This window comes from Puma concolor, chromosome E4, assembly GCF_028749965.1.
Source record: "Puma concolor isolate L17-30 chromosome E4, mPumCon1.1.hap2, whole genome shotgun sequence".
Lineage (NCBI taxonomy): Eukaryota > Metazoa > Chordata > Mammalia > Carnivora > Felidae > Puma > Puma concolor.
The window spans coordinates 46,431,653-46,450,375 of record NC_141683.1 but is presented as its reverse complement, the minus strand read 5'-3'; the positions used below and the strand labels follow the sequence as shown (position 1 = coordinate 46,450,375).

General features: G+C 43.6%; 1 protein-coding gene across 1 annotated transcript in view; it reads right to left on the bottom strand.

Moving 5' to 3' along the window:
- Positions 1–18,723, bottom strand: part of CE4H1orf21 (chromosome E4 C1orf21 homolog) — a 230,421-nt gene that overhangs the window by 3,741 nt on the left and 207,957 nt on the right. The window contains exon 6 of the mRNA XM_086693884.1: positions 312–400. Coding sequence (XP_086550010.1) covers positions 312–400 — 89 coding nt within the window. The remainder of the gene's footprint in view (positions 1–311; positions 401–18,723) is intronic.

The following is an 18,723-nucleotide window of genomic DNA, read 5'->3' as shown; positions in this document are numbered from 1 at the left end:
CAGTGAAGACAACTATCCCTACTTCACATGGTTGCTGAAGATTAAACAAGTTAAGAGTAGTACAGTGATGGAATCGTGTCTGGCACATAATTGTAGTTATTATGTGTGTGTGTGTGCGTGCACACATGTGCACATGTGTTTGATAAATAACAAAATGCTGCCACACAGTGAAATCTTCGGGGCCTGCGAGGCATGGGAGGTTGCCAGCTCCCACGTTAAATGGCCCCAGATTGCTCGTTCTCTTTGAATGTGATTCACGATGTTTGGTTTCCTCCTCCATCAGACTGCCAACTCTCACCCCTGCTACCTGCAGAGCGTCTGAGCCCCATGTCACCACCACGCTTATTTTAGAAGTGGCATGAAATGTCTCCTGGGCAAAGAAACTGGGTAACCGATCTTCCTGAGAAGAGAGGCATGCACTCAGCCGTCATCGCCCATCAACAGCCTCCCCGGTGACACTGCATAAGCAGATACCATCCCTCGCCGGGACCCCGACCACTTAGGAGACACTCTGAACCACGTGTTGGGGAACTAGGAAGGAGAACCCCTTGGGCCCTGATGGCTGGGAGTTTACTCTCCAAAGTGGGAAACAGGACACATCCAGGCGTACCAGCACAGTGCTAGAAACATATCAGGTGATGCTCTCCACAGATCCTCAACTCGTGCGGCTCAGGGAGGGTATTTGGAAATGGACACTGTTGTTTAGCTGGAGGGGAGAGGCAGGGCTCATGCAGTTTTCATCAGGAAAGGAAAGAGGACATTTCCAGTGTATATACGGACGTACACACTATTGTGTGACAACAGGCAAATTGCTGGGCTTTGGTTTCCTGGGGATAATCACGGTCTCTGTCTCAGGGTTGTGATCAGGATTAAATGGGAAAAACACAGTGCCTGGCAGGTAGTCAATAAAGGTTAGCTGCTGCTGCTATCATTGCAATCACTGTTATTACAAATCCCGAGTGTGGTCAGTCTCCTGGCAGGGGAGCGGGGACCTCCTTCCTTGTGGTCATAAACTGTGATATGATGGGTGTCCCTTCCTCCCACCTCAGCCTCGTACCGCAGGGAGGCCAGAACCTCGTGACCTTGGATACACTTCTGTGGCAGACCCTGAGTCCTTTCCTTTCTTATATCTAAAAGAGGCCTCAAATCAAGGCAAAGCCCCAGCCAGCCAATGTGGTGTGCAGAAGGCACTTCATCCACAAGACAGAACTTGCATGCAATGACAGACAGAGAGCCACACGTATGTGAACGGATGTCCTCACTGACACAGCAGTGTCTCCAACTCTGTAAATGAGTCACAGGGTTAACACAGCAGAAGGAGCCTTTTAGACCCTCCAAGTTTACTGTTACCATAAGGGAGCGCCTCCTTTCGAGGGACAAAACTATATCAACCGTCTGTGTAAACCCAGACTGCAATGATCACTTCCTGAGCATTTTCTTCTCTGAAATTATAACCACTATGAGGAGGAGGAGGAGAAGGTGGAGGAAAATGGCAACACTTGTTTTGCTGACATTATTTCCTGACAAATGACACCTGCCAGGTGGGAGAAGCGCCATGTTACCTGCGGGGGGAACCTCAGAGGAGCCCAAGACCACCGACCGCAGGGCTCATCCTCGTCCTTTTTGTTAGAATTGTAGTGAGTTGACAACTAACTTCAAATTCTAATCAGTTCCACTTTTGTTATTGTCACCTGCCAGCAGCTCTGAGAACCAAATATTTCATGGACAGAAAACTTGGAAATCAAAGGCATGGAGAGTAAGAGCTCCCGGAGGGCCGGCATCATTCTAGAAGGGGAACCTGAGAACGGTTCCTGGCACATCCCACCCCCATGCGGGCAGACCTTCTGTAACATGACTGCACATCTCATTTAGATTTATAAAGAACTGTGCTAAAAAGAGAACCTGAAAACCTTCAGCTGTCAGAAGGCAGAAGTGGGAGTGAGCTGGGTTTAGAAGAATCACGGCAATTCTCCTGACCAAGGAGGCCCTTCCCTTTATGCGGCTACAGAAAGGGATGTCTGTAAAGACTGCTTTCCGCAGTCAGAATTGTGGCCTCGAGACACAATTTCCACCCTTGTGCAAAGGACCCGTTGAAAGCTATGGGGGACAAGATCCCTGGGAGGAGGCTGTGAAGTCCCAACGATGCTGACAAGGAAGGCTGTTTCAAGAACCACAGAAGCATCTTGGTGCAGACTCACAAATCTTCAGGAGCTCTTGCCTCTGGAGATTTCCCCCACTGTGCCCCTACTCTGTATGGGTTTTCTGTGTCCTCTTCAGCTGCATTATTTCCTTGGAACTTCAAGAAGTTTATGTCAACACGGAGCATACATTTCCAAGGTTCCAGGGTATGGATTCTTTGTTGGTTCAAATGTCTGGGCTAAGAATTGGGGATGTGAAGGAAAAGAGACGGGAAAGCCATTATCCTAATTTTAAATTCTGCTAGTTTAAAGAGGGGCAGCCCAAAGAGTGAGTTCAGACCAAGGAATTGTTCCTCCAAAGTACCTTGGTCCTGGAGTTTAACTAGACAAGTGGTCAAGGGCTGGCCGTCCAGTTTCAGGTTTGATTTTATCATGGAAGTCTCTAGTATCTTTCTGTAGACCTGTGTGCTTTCAGCCTAATACACGCACCTCAAGCACCTAACAATCAGCCATGAACAGAGGATTTTCCCAGCGGGGGAGATGACAACTGGATGGATGTTACTGAGAGGATGCAGCAAGTCTCAGTTTCCCCATCTGTAAAATGGGGAAAGTGACCTAACATGCAGTGTTGCTGAGGGAATCAGAAAACACATAAGGTGCTTAGCAAAGCTTGGCCCACGGGAGGTAATTTAATACATTAGCGCTCTTTTGATGATATTGAAAAATGAGTTCAACAGACACAGCAGTGAATAAACTGTCTAGGTGAGAAACTGGGCCCATAGCTGAAGGAGTCATTTACACCTAGGTCCTCAAACAAGCCAGGCATGTGGGTGCTAGCCCCTCCCCCTCCATCCGAGCCCCCCCCCCCCCCCCCCCCCCCCCCCGCCATCAGCCCTCACCACACCCATCACTTCTCAGTTTCTGGATCTCTGCTCAAATGCCACCTCACTGTCTTCCCTGAACACCCCACCCTGTACACAAGAGCCCTTCTACCTCGCCTTCATTTTTATTTATATCATTTATCATTTCCTGGCATTATTCATATATTAGTTCCTTTCACTATTGGCTGTCTTCTTTCTTGAACAGAAGCATCAAGTGGGCAGAAAGTGTTTTACGCAGTGTTGTATCTCCAGGGCTTTCGACCAGCGTTGGCAACGTGTTAGCTGGTCAGTGAATTGTGCCGCATTCCAGACAGGGAGCCTTCTCTTTGGGGATAGTTTTCAAAGCTGCCCATGAAACTGTTCAACAGCTGAACCCAAGCTCTGCCTGTTTGTAATTCCCAAAGGATGGCTTAATCCAGGCCTTTGGAACTAGAGGATAGGCCTTTCCAGACTGACAGCACACCTTGGTCCCTCGTCTGCGAATCACATGGCTCCGTCTAGATCTTCCCCCTTTTGTATGGGCACCACTTCCCCCATGCTCTTATTAAAATGGACGCATCCAAAAAATCCCCGGCACAGAATAAGATACCCCAGATGTACAGCACAAGATACGTAAGAATCAAGTATCTGACAAGGGGGATCACCAGAAGTGACAAACTCCAAGAGAACTGATGTGCTGAATCTTAACCATAATGTAACAGACCATCAAACTGAACTTCTGTTAAAGTTCTGGAGAGGGAAACAGCTCTCATGGAAAGAGGGAAGTAACTTGTACAAAGCAATCGAAAAAGATCACAAGAAAACAAAAACAGGAACACATCTGATCATGTGGAAACAGACTTCTGCATGTCAAAAAATAACACAATGAAAAGGCACATTTCATAGTGGGAAAAATACCTGTAGCATACAGTGTGTAAATAAGTTATAGGAGAAGCTCCTACCAATAATAATAAAAAAAGGACAGTAAGAGGAGATCAGTAAGAAGGATGGGTACACACTGGAAACTCATTCAGAATGGAATAAGACCAGTGAACACATAAATAGAAAAGCGGCCTGCTTCAGTCATCAAAAAATACAAATCCAATCATTTGACGGTATTGGAAAACAGTGATGCCCAATTCTTGAGAGTCCACAATGAAACGTAAATCCCAGGTTGCTGGCAGGAATGTAAAATGGTATGGTGGCTTCAAAAGCCACACATAATGTGTACTATGAGTCCAAAAAATGTTCATACCCCTTATTATAGCAATCATTGAAATCAATATCAAAGAGAAACCCCCAAATATATGTTATTTATTTATTTATTTATTAAAAAATTTTTTAATGTTTATTCATTTTTGAGAGAGACAAAGAGAATGCGAGTGGGTTAGGGGCAGGGAGAGAGGGAGACACAGAATCCGAAGCAGGCTCCAGGCTCTGTCAGCACAGAGCCCAACGGGGGCCCCGGCTTGAACCCACAAACTGTGAGATCATGATCTGAGCCAAAGTCGGTGGCTTAACCGACTGAGCCACCTAGGCGCCCCTCCCAAATATATGTTTTTTTAAAAAATATATGCATTGTTGCCCTGGGGCTGGAGGTGGGAAAGAGGATTGACTATAAGCAGGCAGGGGGGACCTTCCTGAGGTGATAGAAATGTTCTAGAACTGGAGGTTGGTGGTGGTTGCATAATTTGGTAAATTTACTATAAATGATTGCATTGTACATAGAAAATGAGTAAGTTTTATGGTATGTAAATTATAGCTTCATAAAGTTCTTAGGAGTGTATGTATAAATATTTTCATTGCAGCATTTTTACTAGGTGTGAAAAAACCCACAAATATCCCAAGAAAAAAAATGGTTACCAAGGTACGGCCCATGAACACTCTGCTACCAGACACACTAACGAAACAACAGGACCAATCACCCACCGCGTCTCACACAGGCAGGTCTTTCTTGTGCACCACTGTACTTTCACACACATTGTTCCCTTCTCTCAGACCGCCTTCCCCAGCTGTCTGCATGCAGCCACTCAGTCTTTACAATGTTGTTTCAACCTTGTATCTACAAGTGACATTTCCCCCAGGGCTCAGGGAGAATGGGTCTCTTCCCCTCTCAGTCGTCCTTCTATCCCACCACCACGCTTTAGGGTGATTTTAACCCAAATGTTTGCCTCCCTTACTGCAGGCAGCAGGGTGGGTCTCTTATTCACCCTTGTCTTTTTGGTACTTAATGGAATCCTTGTGTGGCCCACATCACAATGGTTATGAACACTTAGGCGTTTGGAGGGAGGCCGTGCTGTGTGTGTGTAGGCTATTAAATGATGTTTTCAGGAAGTGTCTTGGGACTTTAATAAGTGAAGGAAATTGTCAACATTTTGTGAATCCCACAAGAAAAAGCAGTCCTCTTTAACAACACAGCTGAGGGGCACCTGGGTGGCTCAGTTTGTTTAGCGTCCAACTGCAGCTCAGGTTGCGATCTCCTGGTTTGTGAGTTCAAGCCCCATGTTGGGCTCTGTGCTGACAGCTCAGAGCCTGGAGTCTGCTTTGGATCCTGTGTCTCCCTCTCTCTCTCTGTCCCTCTCCTGCTCCCACTCTCTCTCTCTCTCTCTCAAAAATAAATAAACATTAAAAAATTAAAAGAGAAACAACACAGCTGACAAAGAGTAAGGTTTGAACACAAGTATCAGCAGAGACTGGGGCACAGTCTGGTTCTAAGAACAGCCTGGAACCTAGCAGAGGGCAGCAGGAATGCATGGAGGGGGAACAAAGGCTGATATCAGAATCCCACTGTTCACTACTCATCATTCTTATTTATATAAATAATACCTATGTATAAACCACAGAAGGAATCATGTCCGGTCCTCTCTCTTTTTTTTGGACAAAGCAAATGCACTTTTATATTTCGATTAAAAAATGTGCATCTGGACAGTTCAATTACAAGTGCCAATAGGAACACCAGCTCTCCTTTTTAAAAAAAAATTAATTCCAGTATAGTTAACATACAGTGTTATGTTAGTTTCAGGTGGTTTGGCAATTCTATCCATTACTCAGGGCTCATCATGGTAAGTGTATTCTTACTCCCTTTCACCCATCTCCCTATCTACCTCCCCTCTGGTAACCATCTGTTTGTTCTCCATAATTAACAGTCTATTTTTTGGTTTGTCTCTTTTTTCCCCCTTTGTTCTTTTGTTTTGTTTCTTAAATTCCACATATGAGTGAAATCATATGGTATTTGTCTTTATCTGACTTATTTCACCTAGCAGTGTACTCTAGATCCATCCATGTTGTTGCAAATGGCAAGATTTCATTCTTTTTATGGCTGAACAATATTCCAGTGTGTGTGTGTGTGTGTGTGTGTGTGTGTGTGTGTGTGTTCCACATATTCTTTATCCATTCATCTATCCATGGACACTTATGTTGCTTCCCTATCTTGGCTACGGTAAATAATGCTACAATAAACACAGGGATGCGTTTATCTGTTTGAATTAATATTTTTGTATTCTTTGGGTAAATACCCAGTAGTGCTATTACTGGATCGTAGGTAGTTATATTTTCCGCAGTGGCTGCACCAGTTTGCATTCCCAGTCTGGTTCTCTTTTTATAATATTTAGTCAGGAGTCGTAAACTCGGTCTTTGCTGTTGTCATGAAGTTCTGATTAGAAAACTTCACAGGGGCCAGGTAACTAAATACTTTAGTGAAGATTCTCATGTTTGTAGAAAGCAAGCATTAAGCTTGGTAACAAAGGCCCATTATAGAGGTTTGTTTTAAGGAGGTTTATTTCTGTCTGGAACTGTGAGTTACACTTGTCATAAAGCAGGCTCTTGTTTGCTGACTGACTAACTGAGTCTCCTCTCCTTGATCTCTCTGGATGACACCAGGAACCTCTGTTAGTTTCTGGCCTGTACATTATTTTGATTCTCCTACTCCCTGTGTGCTTCCTTTATAGGATTCATCTTCCTCCTCTCTTCCTAATTATGGGCATCCTGAGTCTCAGTTTTTTGACTTAGCTTTGCCCCTGATAGACTTCTACCCGGCTTTGTGGGACTGGCTTTCAGGTGCCAAAGAACACCTTGATTCGTGAAACATAATTGCTGCAACTGTGTTTTGGGGCAGAAATTCAGGGGCCATCTCCTTGCTCTGCGCACCGTGCGCCCCCCTGCCCCACAAGTTTTTTCCCCCAACCTTTTCCTCCAGGCATCACCATCCAGAGGCAACCTCAGACCCATGTTTCCATGGGAATTTGGACATTTATGCTCTGTCCCTGCACCAGGAATACAGGGGCAGAAAAGCTCATTCCAAAGCTAGAGCATCTGTGAACGATGAGCTAGAAACCAGAACCCCCATGATGTGGAGGAGGCAGGAGGTGGGAAAGGGAGACAAATGGAATGAAGGCCACCCCCAGGGGCTGTTATTCCAACTTCTCTCTGCGGGGCAGGGGGCGAGAAGCAGGCACCCTCCACCCCTTCCTCAGGGCTGCAAGTGGTGGGGCCTCTATCAGTCAGTGTTCCAACAGCATTTCTCTAACAGCCCAACAATGATTTAACCACACTTTTGAGGAAATGCCAGAGAAAAGCAAGAATAATTAGCTGTGCTGTTAAAGTCTCCTCCTCCGGCTTACCTCCTTAGAAAAATCAGTCAAGGCATTAATGGCCACCTCTGTTTCTAATGAGCTTTATTCTAATTAGACTCACACATTGTGATTTCAGTCGGAAAAAAGGTCTCATTTGTAAAGAGCAGTAGGAGTGTGACAGCTTCTGACTGTTTCTTTGACCATACACAGGAATGATCACCACGATAACAGCAGCAATGACAGCCGTCCCAGTATATCAGCTCTTCATTCCCAAGGGAGAGCGAGTATTAACTAAATGGCTGTAAAACCCCCACCAAGCGTTTGTTACACAGGAATCCTCATTCTACGAACAAAAAAGGAGGACGTTTTAGAAGCTTTAAAGGCACATATTCCTTAAGCTCTTTCTGTCATTGGCACTTGGATGACTTCAGTGACGCCCCTTCCCCATGCAGAGGTGAGTGGGAGTTAGAATAGGGTGGGAGGTTCCTATCTCTAGGCCATTTTGAACTGATGTCCTACAGCAGGTGTTTGGTAACTTTCTCTGTGAAAGGCCAAATAGTAAACATTTTAGGCTTTGCATTCCATACTGTCTCTGTTGCAGCTCAGCCCTACTGTTGTGAGCATGAAGGCAGCCATAGATAAAGTAGAAGAATGAGCGTGGCTGTGTTCCAATAAAACTTTATTTGTGGACATTAAAATTGGAATTTCACATACTTTTTCACATGTCAGAAAATATATCCTGCTTTCTTGCTTTTCCAAACCACTGAAATATGTAAAAACCATTGTTTGGTGAACTAGATTTGGCCCTTGGGCTATACTTTACCCATTCCTGTTCCAGAGAATAGAATTACCATCAGTGGCTAACACTGTCAAGGGTTTGGCCTTCTTCCTAGAAGCTCAAGCAACAGAGATAATTTACATCTTGAGAGAAATGTCTCTCAAGATGGACCAGAGTTCTCTTCTAAAATGTCATTTTACAAAATTGTTCTTATTTTACAAACAAGAAAAGCATCAAAATAAAAATTTTGCTACAATCTATCTTCCTAATAAATTGGAGACTTTCCAAGTTTCATTTAAATTTCTGTTCATATGTTATTTTTATATAGTTTCAATCCAATGATAGACACATCTTTTTTTGTTTTTTTCCACTTAATGTTATCTTATAAAATTTTTTCCTGTTTTAACTGATTTCTTCTAATGATAAATAGATATAACAAATTTTTGTGGAATTCTTTGTGGAAGATTTCCAGGCCATTTGATGGACTTAATTCAAAGGGATGTCTTAGTCTATTCTCAGGTGTAAGCGTTAAGATTTTTTTTAATGTATATTTTTTTTTTGAGAGAGAGAAAGAAAAAAGAGAGAGAGAGTGAGGGAGAGAGCGAGAGCAGGGGAGTTGCAGAGAGAAAGAGACACAGAATCCGAAGCAGGCTCCAGGTTCTGAGCTGTCAACAGAGCCCAACACGGGGTTCAAACTCATCGACCATGAGATCATGACCTGAGCCAAAGTCGTATGCTCAACTGATTGAGCCACCCAGGCTCCCCTGTAAGAGTTAAGATTAGAATACCATCCCCTCACCTCCAGGCCAGGACAACCTATTTGGTAGATTGAGCCTCATGGGTCCCCTCTAAGGTTCACTTCTTCTAGGACATAAAGCCTCATGGCTTCTCTAGGGTTCACTTCCTTGAGGACAATTGCTTTAGCAAGTTTGGGATTTCCATCCTTATGCCTCTTGACAGAGATGTGTCTTCCAGACAAACTCTTTAGAGCTCTCTGTTCAGAACTAATCGCTTATACCCCAGAATGTACATTGAACATGGCTGGGGATTTGGGGAGACTAAGCACCCACTTCCTTTCCTTACAGCGTTTAACTGAGAACAGTCTGAAGGAGTCAGATGGGACTGAGCTCTCTTGCTGGGTTAGAGAACCCCATCATGCCCCCGCCCCCAACTGTCTCACCCCTGAGGCCCTATGGATGGTGATGGTGACTGACCCAGTCAGTCACAGATGGAGAGAGTGGAGGATGTTTGCCCGTTACTGCTCACAAGCTAGAAGACGAGAGAGAGTGTGAAAGGTGGGTTCCTTTCCTTCCTCCCTACAGAGAGGAGCAACCTTATTTGTTGGATCAGTGCTCACCACCCCTTCCCTTTCTCTTTGCTTTCAGAATAGGAAGCACATGCATTTGGCCAGGAAGGGAACCACGGCTACTGATGGGAGGTCCCTGCCTATAAAAGGCGGAAAAGAGTGGATTAGCCAGATATGAACGGACCAATGAGGAATGGGTGTCCTGGGCCCAGGGATGGAGAGAACATGTCTGTGTGGCTTCCCTCCTCATTTAGGACATGGCTAAGGTGGCCGAGCTGCACCCTGAAAGAGAAGGAAAAGCAGGGTCCTTGGGACTTCATTATGGATCCTGAGGGTCCCACTGGCGTGATGAACCTAATGCATTTCTTGGGAATGAGCCTTTTGCAAGGATGACAACTGAAGGAGGCCCACAGGACACATGACAGACGGGGGCAAGCAGAACTGACTGGATTTGTAGGGACTGTTTAGCCTGATGCAAAGCTCTGATTAAAGATTGTCACACATTTGGCCAATTGGCCAATAAGCAAAACCATGAACAGAAGTCAACTGCATCTCTGATCATAACTTCAGAATCCTTGGAAGTAGTGATGTCAACTGAAGTCTAAACCAGGAGCATTTCAGGTGACTTAGAGCATTGCTTGGTGCCTGGATCTTAGTGCTTCTTGAAGCTTTTCTTCCGCTGGAATGCAGTGGAAGATGTGAGCAAGGCCAGTGACCAGCATGTAATCAGACTTTTTTCCACCACATGTTTTGTCACATATTCCTGTTTTCATAGGCTTCTCTTCATTTTGAGAAATTTAAAGGACAAAGAATGTAACAAACACTGTATTTCTATCATGTGGACATAAGAAGCAGTGATATTTTGGGGCGCCTGGGTGGCTCAGTCGGTTGAGCGTCCGACTTTGGCTCAGGTCATGATCTCACGGTTTGTGGGTTTGAGCCCCGCGTCAGGCTCTGTGCTGACAGCCTGGAGCCTGCTTTGGATTCTGTGTCTCCCTGTCTCTCTGCCCCTCCCCTGCTCATGCTCTGTCTCTCTCTGTCTCAAAAATAAATAAAACATTAAAAAAAATTTAAAAAAAAAGCAGTGATATTTTGTGACATTTGCTGCTGGCTCCCACCCTCCTGGATGGAAGTGCCACCCAGTCCTGGGCTCCTTCCCCATCCCCAGGGGCAAGCAGGGTCACGGGAGTAGTATGTGTTCTTCCAGCGCATTTCTGATACTCTAGTGTTCATATCATATTCCTACTATATCAAATAAATTATACTTTATATGTATATGTATGTTTAAACATATAACAGATGTAAATACATTCCAGTTATAAATATATCATGTAAAAATATACCATACTAATGTGTGCATACACACCGTGTGTGTGTGTGTGTATCACTACATGGTATATAGCTGGTGCTTCATAAATACTTGGTTAATGCCCATCTATAAACAACGTACGGTATTTTCACTTTTTTTTTGGTTAAAGTTTATTTATTTTTGAGGGAGAGAGTGTGAGCAGGGGAGGGGCAGAGAGAGAATCCCAAGCAGGTTCCGGGATGTCAGCACAGAGCCTGATTCAGGGCTCAAACCCACAAACTGCGATATCATGACCTAAGATGAAATCATGAGTCAGATGCTTAACCGACTGAGCCACCCAGGCACCTTTATTTTTACATTTTTAAATTGGCATCATATCATACCATTTTCATCATTCTGCATATTCCTCTGTTCACTTAATAATACGGTTTCATACTGGCACAAAAACAGACACTCAGATCAATGGAACAAAATAGAGAACCCAGAAATGGACCCACAAACATATGGGCAACTAATCTTTGACAAAGCAGGAAAGACTATCCAATGGAATAAAGACAGTCTCTTCAGCAAGTGGTGCTGGGAAAACTGGACAGCAACATGCAGAAGAATGAACCTGGACCACTTTCTTACACCAGACACAAAAATAAACTCAAAATGGATGAAAGACCTCAATGTAAGAAAGGAAGCCATCAAAATCCTTGAGGAGAAAGCAGGTAAAAACCTCTTTGATCTTGGCCGCAGCAACTTCTTATGCAACACGTCTCCAGAGGCAAGGGAAACAAAAGCAAAAAAGAACTACTGGGACCTCATCAAAATAAAAAACTTCTGCACAGTGAAGGAAACAATCAGCAAAACTAAAAGGCAACCGACAGAATGGGAGAAGATATTTGCAAATGACATATCAGATAAAGGGTTAGTACCCAAAATCTATAAAGAATTTACCAAACTCAACACCCAAAAAACAAATAATCCAGTGAAGAAATGGGCGGAGAATAGACACTTCTCTAAGGAAGACATCCAGATGGCCAACCGACACATGAAAAAATGCCCAACATCACTCATCAGGGAAATACAAATCAAATGAGATACCACAATGAGATACCACCTCACACCTGTCAGAATGGCTAACATTAACAACTCAGGCAACAACAGATGTTGGCGAGGATGTGGAGAAAGAGGATCTCTTTTGCACTGCTTGTGGGAATGCAAACTGGTGCAGCCACTCTGGAAAACAGTATGGAGGCTCCTCAAAAAATTAAAAACAGAACTACCCTACAACCCAGGAATTGCGCTACTAGGTATTTATTCAAGGGGTACAGGTATGCTGTTTCAAAGGGACACATGCACCCCAATGTTTATAGCAGCACTATCCACAATAGCCAAAGTATGGAAAGAGCCCAAATGTCCATCGATGGATGAATGGATAAAGAAGACGTGGTATATATATATAATGGAGTAATACTTGGCAATCAAAAAGAATGAAATCTTGCCATTTGCAACTACGTGGATGGAACTAGAGGGTATTATGCTAAGTGAAATTAGTCAGTCAAAGAAAGCCAAATATCATATGACTTCACTCATATGAGGACTTTAAGACACAGAACATATGAACACAAGGGAAGGGAAGCAAAAATAATCCAAAAACAGGGAGGGGGACAAAACATAAGAGACTGTTAAATACAGAGAACAAACACAGGGTTACCAGAGGGGTTGTGGGAGGGGGGATGGGCTAAATGGATAAGGGGCATTAAGGAATCTACTCCTGAAATCACTGTTGCACTATATGCTAACTTGGATGTAAATTTAAAAAATAAAATAAAATAAAATAAAATAAAATAAAATAAAATAAAATAAAAAAAATAAAATAATATGGTTTCAAATCTATCAGTCCATGTATATACCTGATTCATTTCTTTTGAACTGCTGTATAATATTGCACTGTAGATTCCTACAGTTCAGTCTATTCATTCTTCTAGAGGTGGACACTTAGGCACTTAGGCTGCTTCCAGTTCATTCATTCTTTCTTTTTGCTATCAAACACAGAATGCTGCAGTGAACTTTATTGTACAGATGTAAAAATAATTTCAAGCATGCAGACCCAGAGGTTTAATTGATGGTTTTTATTGGTTTGTATTAATTGTACTTCTTTATATATTCCAGCTACAGATCCTTTCAATGTTTTAAGTGTTACAATTATATTCTAGGGGTGCCTGGGTGGCTCAGTCGGTTGACTCTTGGTTTTGGCTCAGGTCACGATCTCACAGTTTGTGGGTTTGAGCCCCACATCAGGGTCTGCACTGATAGCATGAAGCCTGCTTGGGATTCTCTCTCTTTCTCTCTCTCTCTCAAAATAAATAAATAAATTTTAAAAGCAAATATATTCCAAACTAGTTCACTAGAAGGTCTGGATTTGGGGATTATGAGGGTCATTCATAAGGGGGGCACTGATCCATGATAATTACCTGGATCCTTGTGCCTATCTTCAGTTTGTTAAGAACCCAGAATGGAGGCAGGGTATGATTAAATATCTCCAAACCTCCAGCAACTAATTTTGGGAATATGAGTTTAAAGAATTTTGGTATTCCTCTTTTGAATCTGTTTAGGGAAATGGGATTAAATGAGGGTAATCTAGAATTGCCTGCTCCAAGAATGCCTTCTCTAGGAATGAAACAGAATATGTTTCCACTCAACAGAACTTCAAAGAGAGGAATAAATATCCATAAATGACAAGATTATCTCAGAATAAAACTTTCAAGAAATATACAGAACATAGTATGCTTCATAATTCTTTCCCAAATGATATAAATGGACATATGTCATTCTTTGCTATAGAGGGTTCATAATACTAGTGGGAATTTTAAAGAGTTGGGGGCAATCTAAAGTTCCTCTTAACTTGAAATTTTATGCTTCTAGAAGTTCCCTAAAGGCAAGAATCCAACTTTTAAATTATGCACCTCCTACTGGCCCCTGACTCATTTCTGGATCCAGAGAACACATCCCAGATATGCTCATCAAATGAATCAAGAGAAGCCAATCTTATCATTTTAATGATTTCTGGGGAGACCCCTTTTCCTAACTTGTTGTAGTTTTTGTTGCTATCACAAGCATTTTGTGGCAGGTATTACTATTTGCAAAAGCAAGTTTTTAAAAAATCTGTAAGAGTTAAAAAAGAAGGAAACTTCCAGACACGAAAAATATATATAGGAATCCAGCTGTACCCAGGCCACTGACTCACTGACTCATTCTGTAATCACAGCTCAGAAGCTAGCACTAGGCTATTTAATGGCTCTAAAAATGTTCACATGAATCTAATTCCTTAACATGTATATACCACAGGAGGCAGGCCAGTCAGTGCACTGGAGAGTGCACTAACACTCTACCTATAAGGAGAGACATCTCTACCACAGGCAGGCACTTTTGCTCAAGGGAGATTCAAGCTGTTAAATTCTGCATTTTTAGTTTCAGGTTTAGCCCCCTCGCAACCCCCCTCAATTTCAACAAATAGCCTTGATGATGAGGATACAAACAACTTCAACCAAAATAAGAGCTACCGATCACAGAGCGCATTTCAAACTCTCTGCTAGAGACTCTTTGGTGAATGATCTTGAATTTCCCAGACAAGTTGGTATTATTATGCAAATTTGTTTGGTAGCGAACCAGAGGATCAGAAAGGTTAAACAATTAGCCTGGGGTCACACAGCTAAGACTAGAGGTGGCCCTCAGATCTGGCCCAGGTTGGAAGCACAGGTTCTTTCTCTTACCTGGTGCTGCTTCGTTCCTCGACCTCTCTCAGTCCAGGTCTTGGCATTGTCCCCGCTGTCTACCTGATATGCTGTTCTTTGTTAAGAACACTTCCAATCTTACTGAGCCCTCTGCTGGAGGAGTCTGCCTGACCACACCTCCTTCCTTTGTAGGCTTTCACTTCTGCTAAGCCCACTTGTCTTATTTGTGCCATGCTCTCTCTCATTCAACAAGATTAGTAAGTATCTGGTCAGTTCCAGGCCCTGTGCTAGGTTCTGAAGAAACAAAGACAAATGAGACCCAATTCTTATCCTAAGGAAACTCCCTGTTTAATTCTTTGAGTCCTTTTAGAGACTTGTACACAAAAAAGCAGCAGTCATAGAGGTTGGCACCCTCTCTGTCTCAGCAAACTCTCTGTAGGGCTAGGACAATGCCCGCGGCTGCTGAACGCAGTGAGTGGAAGGGCCATGGAGAGGAAGGGAAACAGCCTGAGAAGAGGACAGGAAGGAGAAACCGAATGGGCACAAGGGAATGACACACACCAGTGTCACCGTCTTTCTGTTCTGAATGGTACCTCCCTGGCCTAAGTACTGCACCCACAGCAGCACGACACCATCCACGGATCGTGCCCCACATTGCCGTGGGGTTCAGAGCATTGCTGGCCACACTTCATTCATTAAAATGGAATGGTTCTTATTTGCATTCCTGTACTACGCGTTCTGGACTCTGAACTCTTCTCCTCGGCTGCTCCCTAAAGAGCCAGGCCGACAGCACCTCAAGAACTCTCTGAACATGAAGCCCACTGGAGAAAAGAAAGTGAGCAGAGACTGTGTGTGCTGCATGTCTGCCAGATCTGTCGCCTCCCTTCTCTTCCTTGGCTGCACTGTCTATTCCTCTCAGCTACCTGGGAGCGCTAGGATGGGAGCCCAGAGCGTGCGCACCCTTTGCCAGTGGTTCCTACACCAACATCATCACCACGACTCTTCAGTACGGAGAAAAACAAAACAGGACGGAGTCACATCCTTACCCTTGTAATTACAGCTTTACATTGGCTGATGTATGAGGAAAGGTACATACAGGAGAGAGAGAAGAGGCAGAGGGATGAAGGGAAAGGAAACACAAGGAAGGGTCTGGTTATCAGCAAAAGCAAGGCCACACTATGCTTAGCATGGAGCAGGAAATTGCCTACTGAAATGCTACTGGCAGCCCAGCCCACTTCCAAAGTATACATGCCAGCAAGGGCCTCTCCGGCAGTGTTGAGGGCTGTTGAGGGTCTTGGTTGTTACCAGAAGAGAAAGTGAGAAGGGAGGTACACCCTATGATTTCCTCTGCACACACGGGCAGGCTGTGCCACATTCCTGAGGATTGGAGACAACAGTCCCATGTTTCTCAACTAGTGGGCACTGAGGAGGCCCTCAAACCCACCACCAAGGAGTAAAAGCTGTCATCACTGCGCCTCTCAAACATTGTATGGGATTCTACAGCAGCTGTGAGGTCACACAGTCCACTCAGAGTTTGTAATTACAAGCCCGACCCTGTCTTCACCGGGTGAAAAGCAAACACCTTCTGATCAAGACATGGTTCACACTGAGCTGATGTTAATATTAAGAGGAGGAGCCCTGGAATAAATTGATAAATGCAGACCTGCTCTCTTACCAACTAGGTTAGTTTTGGGGCCAAGGGAATCAGGCCACTCCAGGAATGCAAACATTTTCTAAGTGTGAATGCCTTTTTAATAAAAGATGTACAGGTCTACAGATGAACATCTTTTAAAATCAGCTGATTTTAAATCCCAGACTGTTCTTTCTCAGACATTTCCCTAAAATGCTACAATGAATAGTGCCAGTCAACGGTGGTAGTCTCAAGCTCACACAGGAATAAGTGAGACGACACACTAGGTATGCTGGTGGCTCAGCCTTGGGGGTGAAGTACTTTCAGCTACTTTTGAGAAGAAGGAAGGAAAGTACGAAAAAAAGGAGAATGGCTTTGCGTGGGAATTATCTGCACTCAGTTTTCTAATCTTTAAATTAAAAAAAATTTGTTAATGTTTATTTATTTTGAGAGAGAGAGAGAAAGAGAGAGAGAGAGAAAGAGAGAGAGAGAGAGAGCATGATCAGGGAAGGGGCAGAGAGAGGGAGACACAGAATTTGAAGCAGGCTCCAGGGTCTGAGCTGTCCACCCAGAGCCTGACGTGGGGCTCGAACTCACAAACTGTGAGATCATGACTTGAGCCAAAGTTGGATGCTCAACTGACTGAGCGACCTAGGAGCCCTAGTCTTCTAATCTTTAAAACCAGACGTCTATATGGATCATTGCTGATAAGGTTCAAGGGTGCAAATGAGCCCCGGATTTGAGGGAAGCACATCAATCATATGAATCATAAAGAAATCCACAGGTTCTTGGCCTGGGGCCCAGGGATAGGCTCCAGGGAACTACACAACTCTGACATTTGACTTAAGAAATTAGTGTATGTGATATCATGTGCATTAAAAAAAAGACGTTTATTCTGAGAGAGAGAGGAGAGAGCGAGTGTGTGTGTGTGCGTAGGGGACGGGGAGAGCCAGACTCCCAAGCAGGCTCCATGCTGCCAGCACAGAGCCCAACATGGGGCTCAATCTCACCAACTGTGAGATCATGACCTGAGTCGAAATCAAGAGTCTGATGCTTAACCAACTGAGCCACCCAGGCACCACTAATGTACATTTTTATAGGGAGACTCTTTATCACTTTTACCAGATTCCAAAAAGATACTCACCACCAAAATAGTTTACAATTTTGCTAGAGAAAAACTAACCAGATGCATGTGGTACTGTACTGAGATATTCTTTATTTAATATAAAGGTGTTAGTGCGCCTGGGTGGCTCAGTCGGTTAAGCGTCTGACTTCAGCTTAGGTCACGAACCCATGGTTTGTGAGTCTGAGCCCGCATCTGGGTCTGCACTGACAGTGCAGGGCCTGCTTGGGATTTTCTCTCTCTCTCCCTCTCTCTGCTCTTCCCCCACTCTCTCTCTCTCTCTGTCAAAATAAATAAATATATATATATATATATATATATATATATATATATATATATATATTATATAGACACCCAGAGGTGTCTCGCGGGCGGTGGGGGGGGTGGGCAACAGACTCCTTGGTCATCAGCTATTCTTATATCCTCAAAAAGCAAATATATATACTTGTTTTTGCCTAGAGAAGATACTATAATTCCTATGAATACATGTATTTACTTGTTTTGCTTCTAACAATTAAACCCAAATGTATAGAAGAAAGCATATCTTAAATCTTATGTGATCTGTATTTGGTAGTATACTCAGAATCTCCTCCATGGGGCCAACTTTTAATAATCTAGATACCTTCTTTCTCCTCTAAATACAATGAAAAACTAGAATTTAAAATCATTACCTTGCTCTGCAGTAAACTGTCATTTTCTCTAAGTTGCAAAATTAGACAAATGTCACCACTTCACATAAGGTTCAGGAGTCTGTGAACTGTCAGGCAAAACAACTATAGATTCCAATGGAATCAGTTAGATATCTGTGTAAAAAATAATGAGGTAAAAACAAATGAGGTGCCCCTGTTGTTTCAGAGGATTTTTACTCTCCAAAAAGGAAATGCAAAAGTAAATCAATCAAACAGAGCTCTTTGGAACTCTCCCTGCTCTCTGTCAAAAGCTCTCCCTTGTTTATCTCCAGATGAAACAGTGTCCTGGCCTCCTACACACCACCAGAGCACCTGAAATGGTACCAAGTGTCCAAGAAGCTGTCCTGATTGCCTGGTTAATGGACCTCAAGTTTTAATAACTGACCCCACAGACACCTGTGTTCAGAACAGGAGGACCTGGCTCATAGTGACAATTGTGTGCTGATGGCAGAGAGTCCAATGTGGGTTCAGCTTGAACTCAAGGCATGATGAGATCACGACCTAAGCTCAAGTTGGATGCTTAACCAACTGAGCCACCCAGGTGTCTCAAGTTAGCTTTTTTAAATGTATTTTTGCAACTTTCTTCTCTTTGCCACC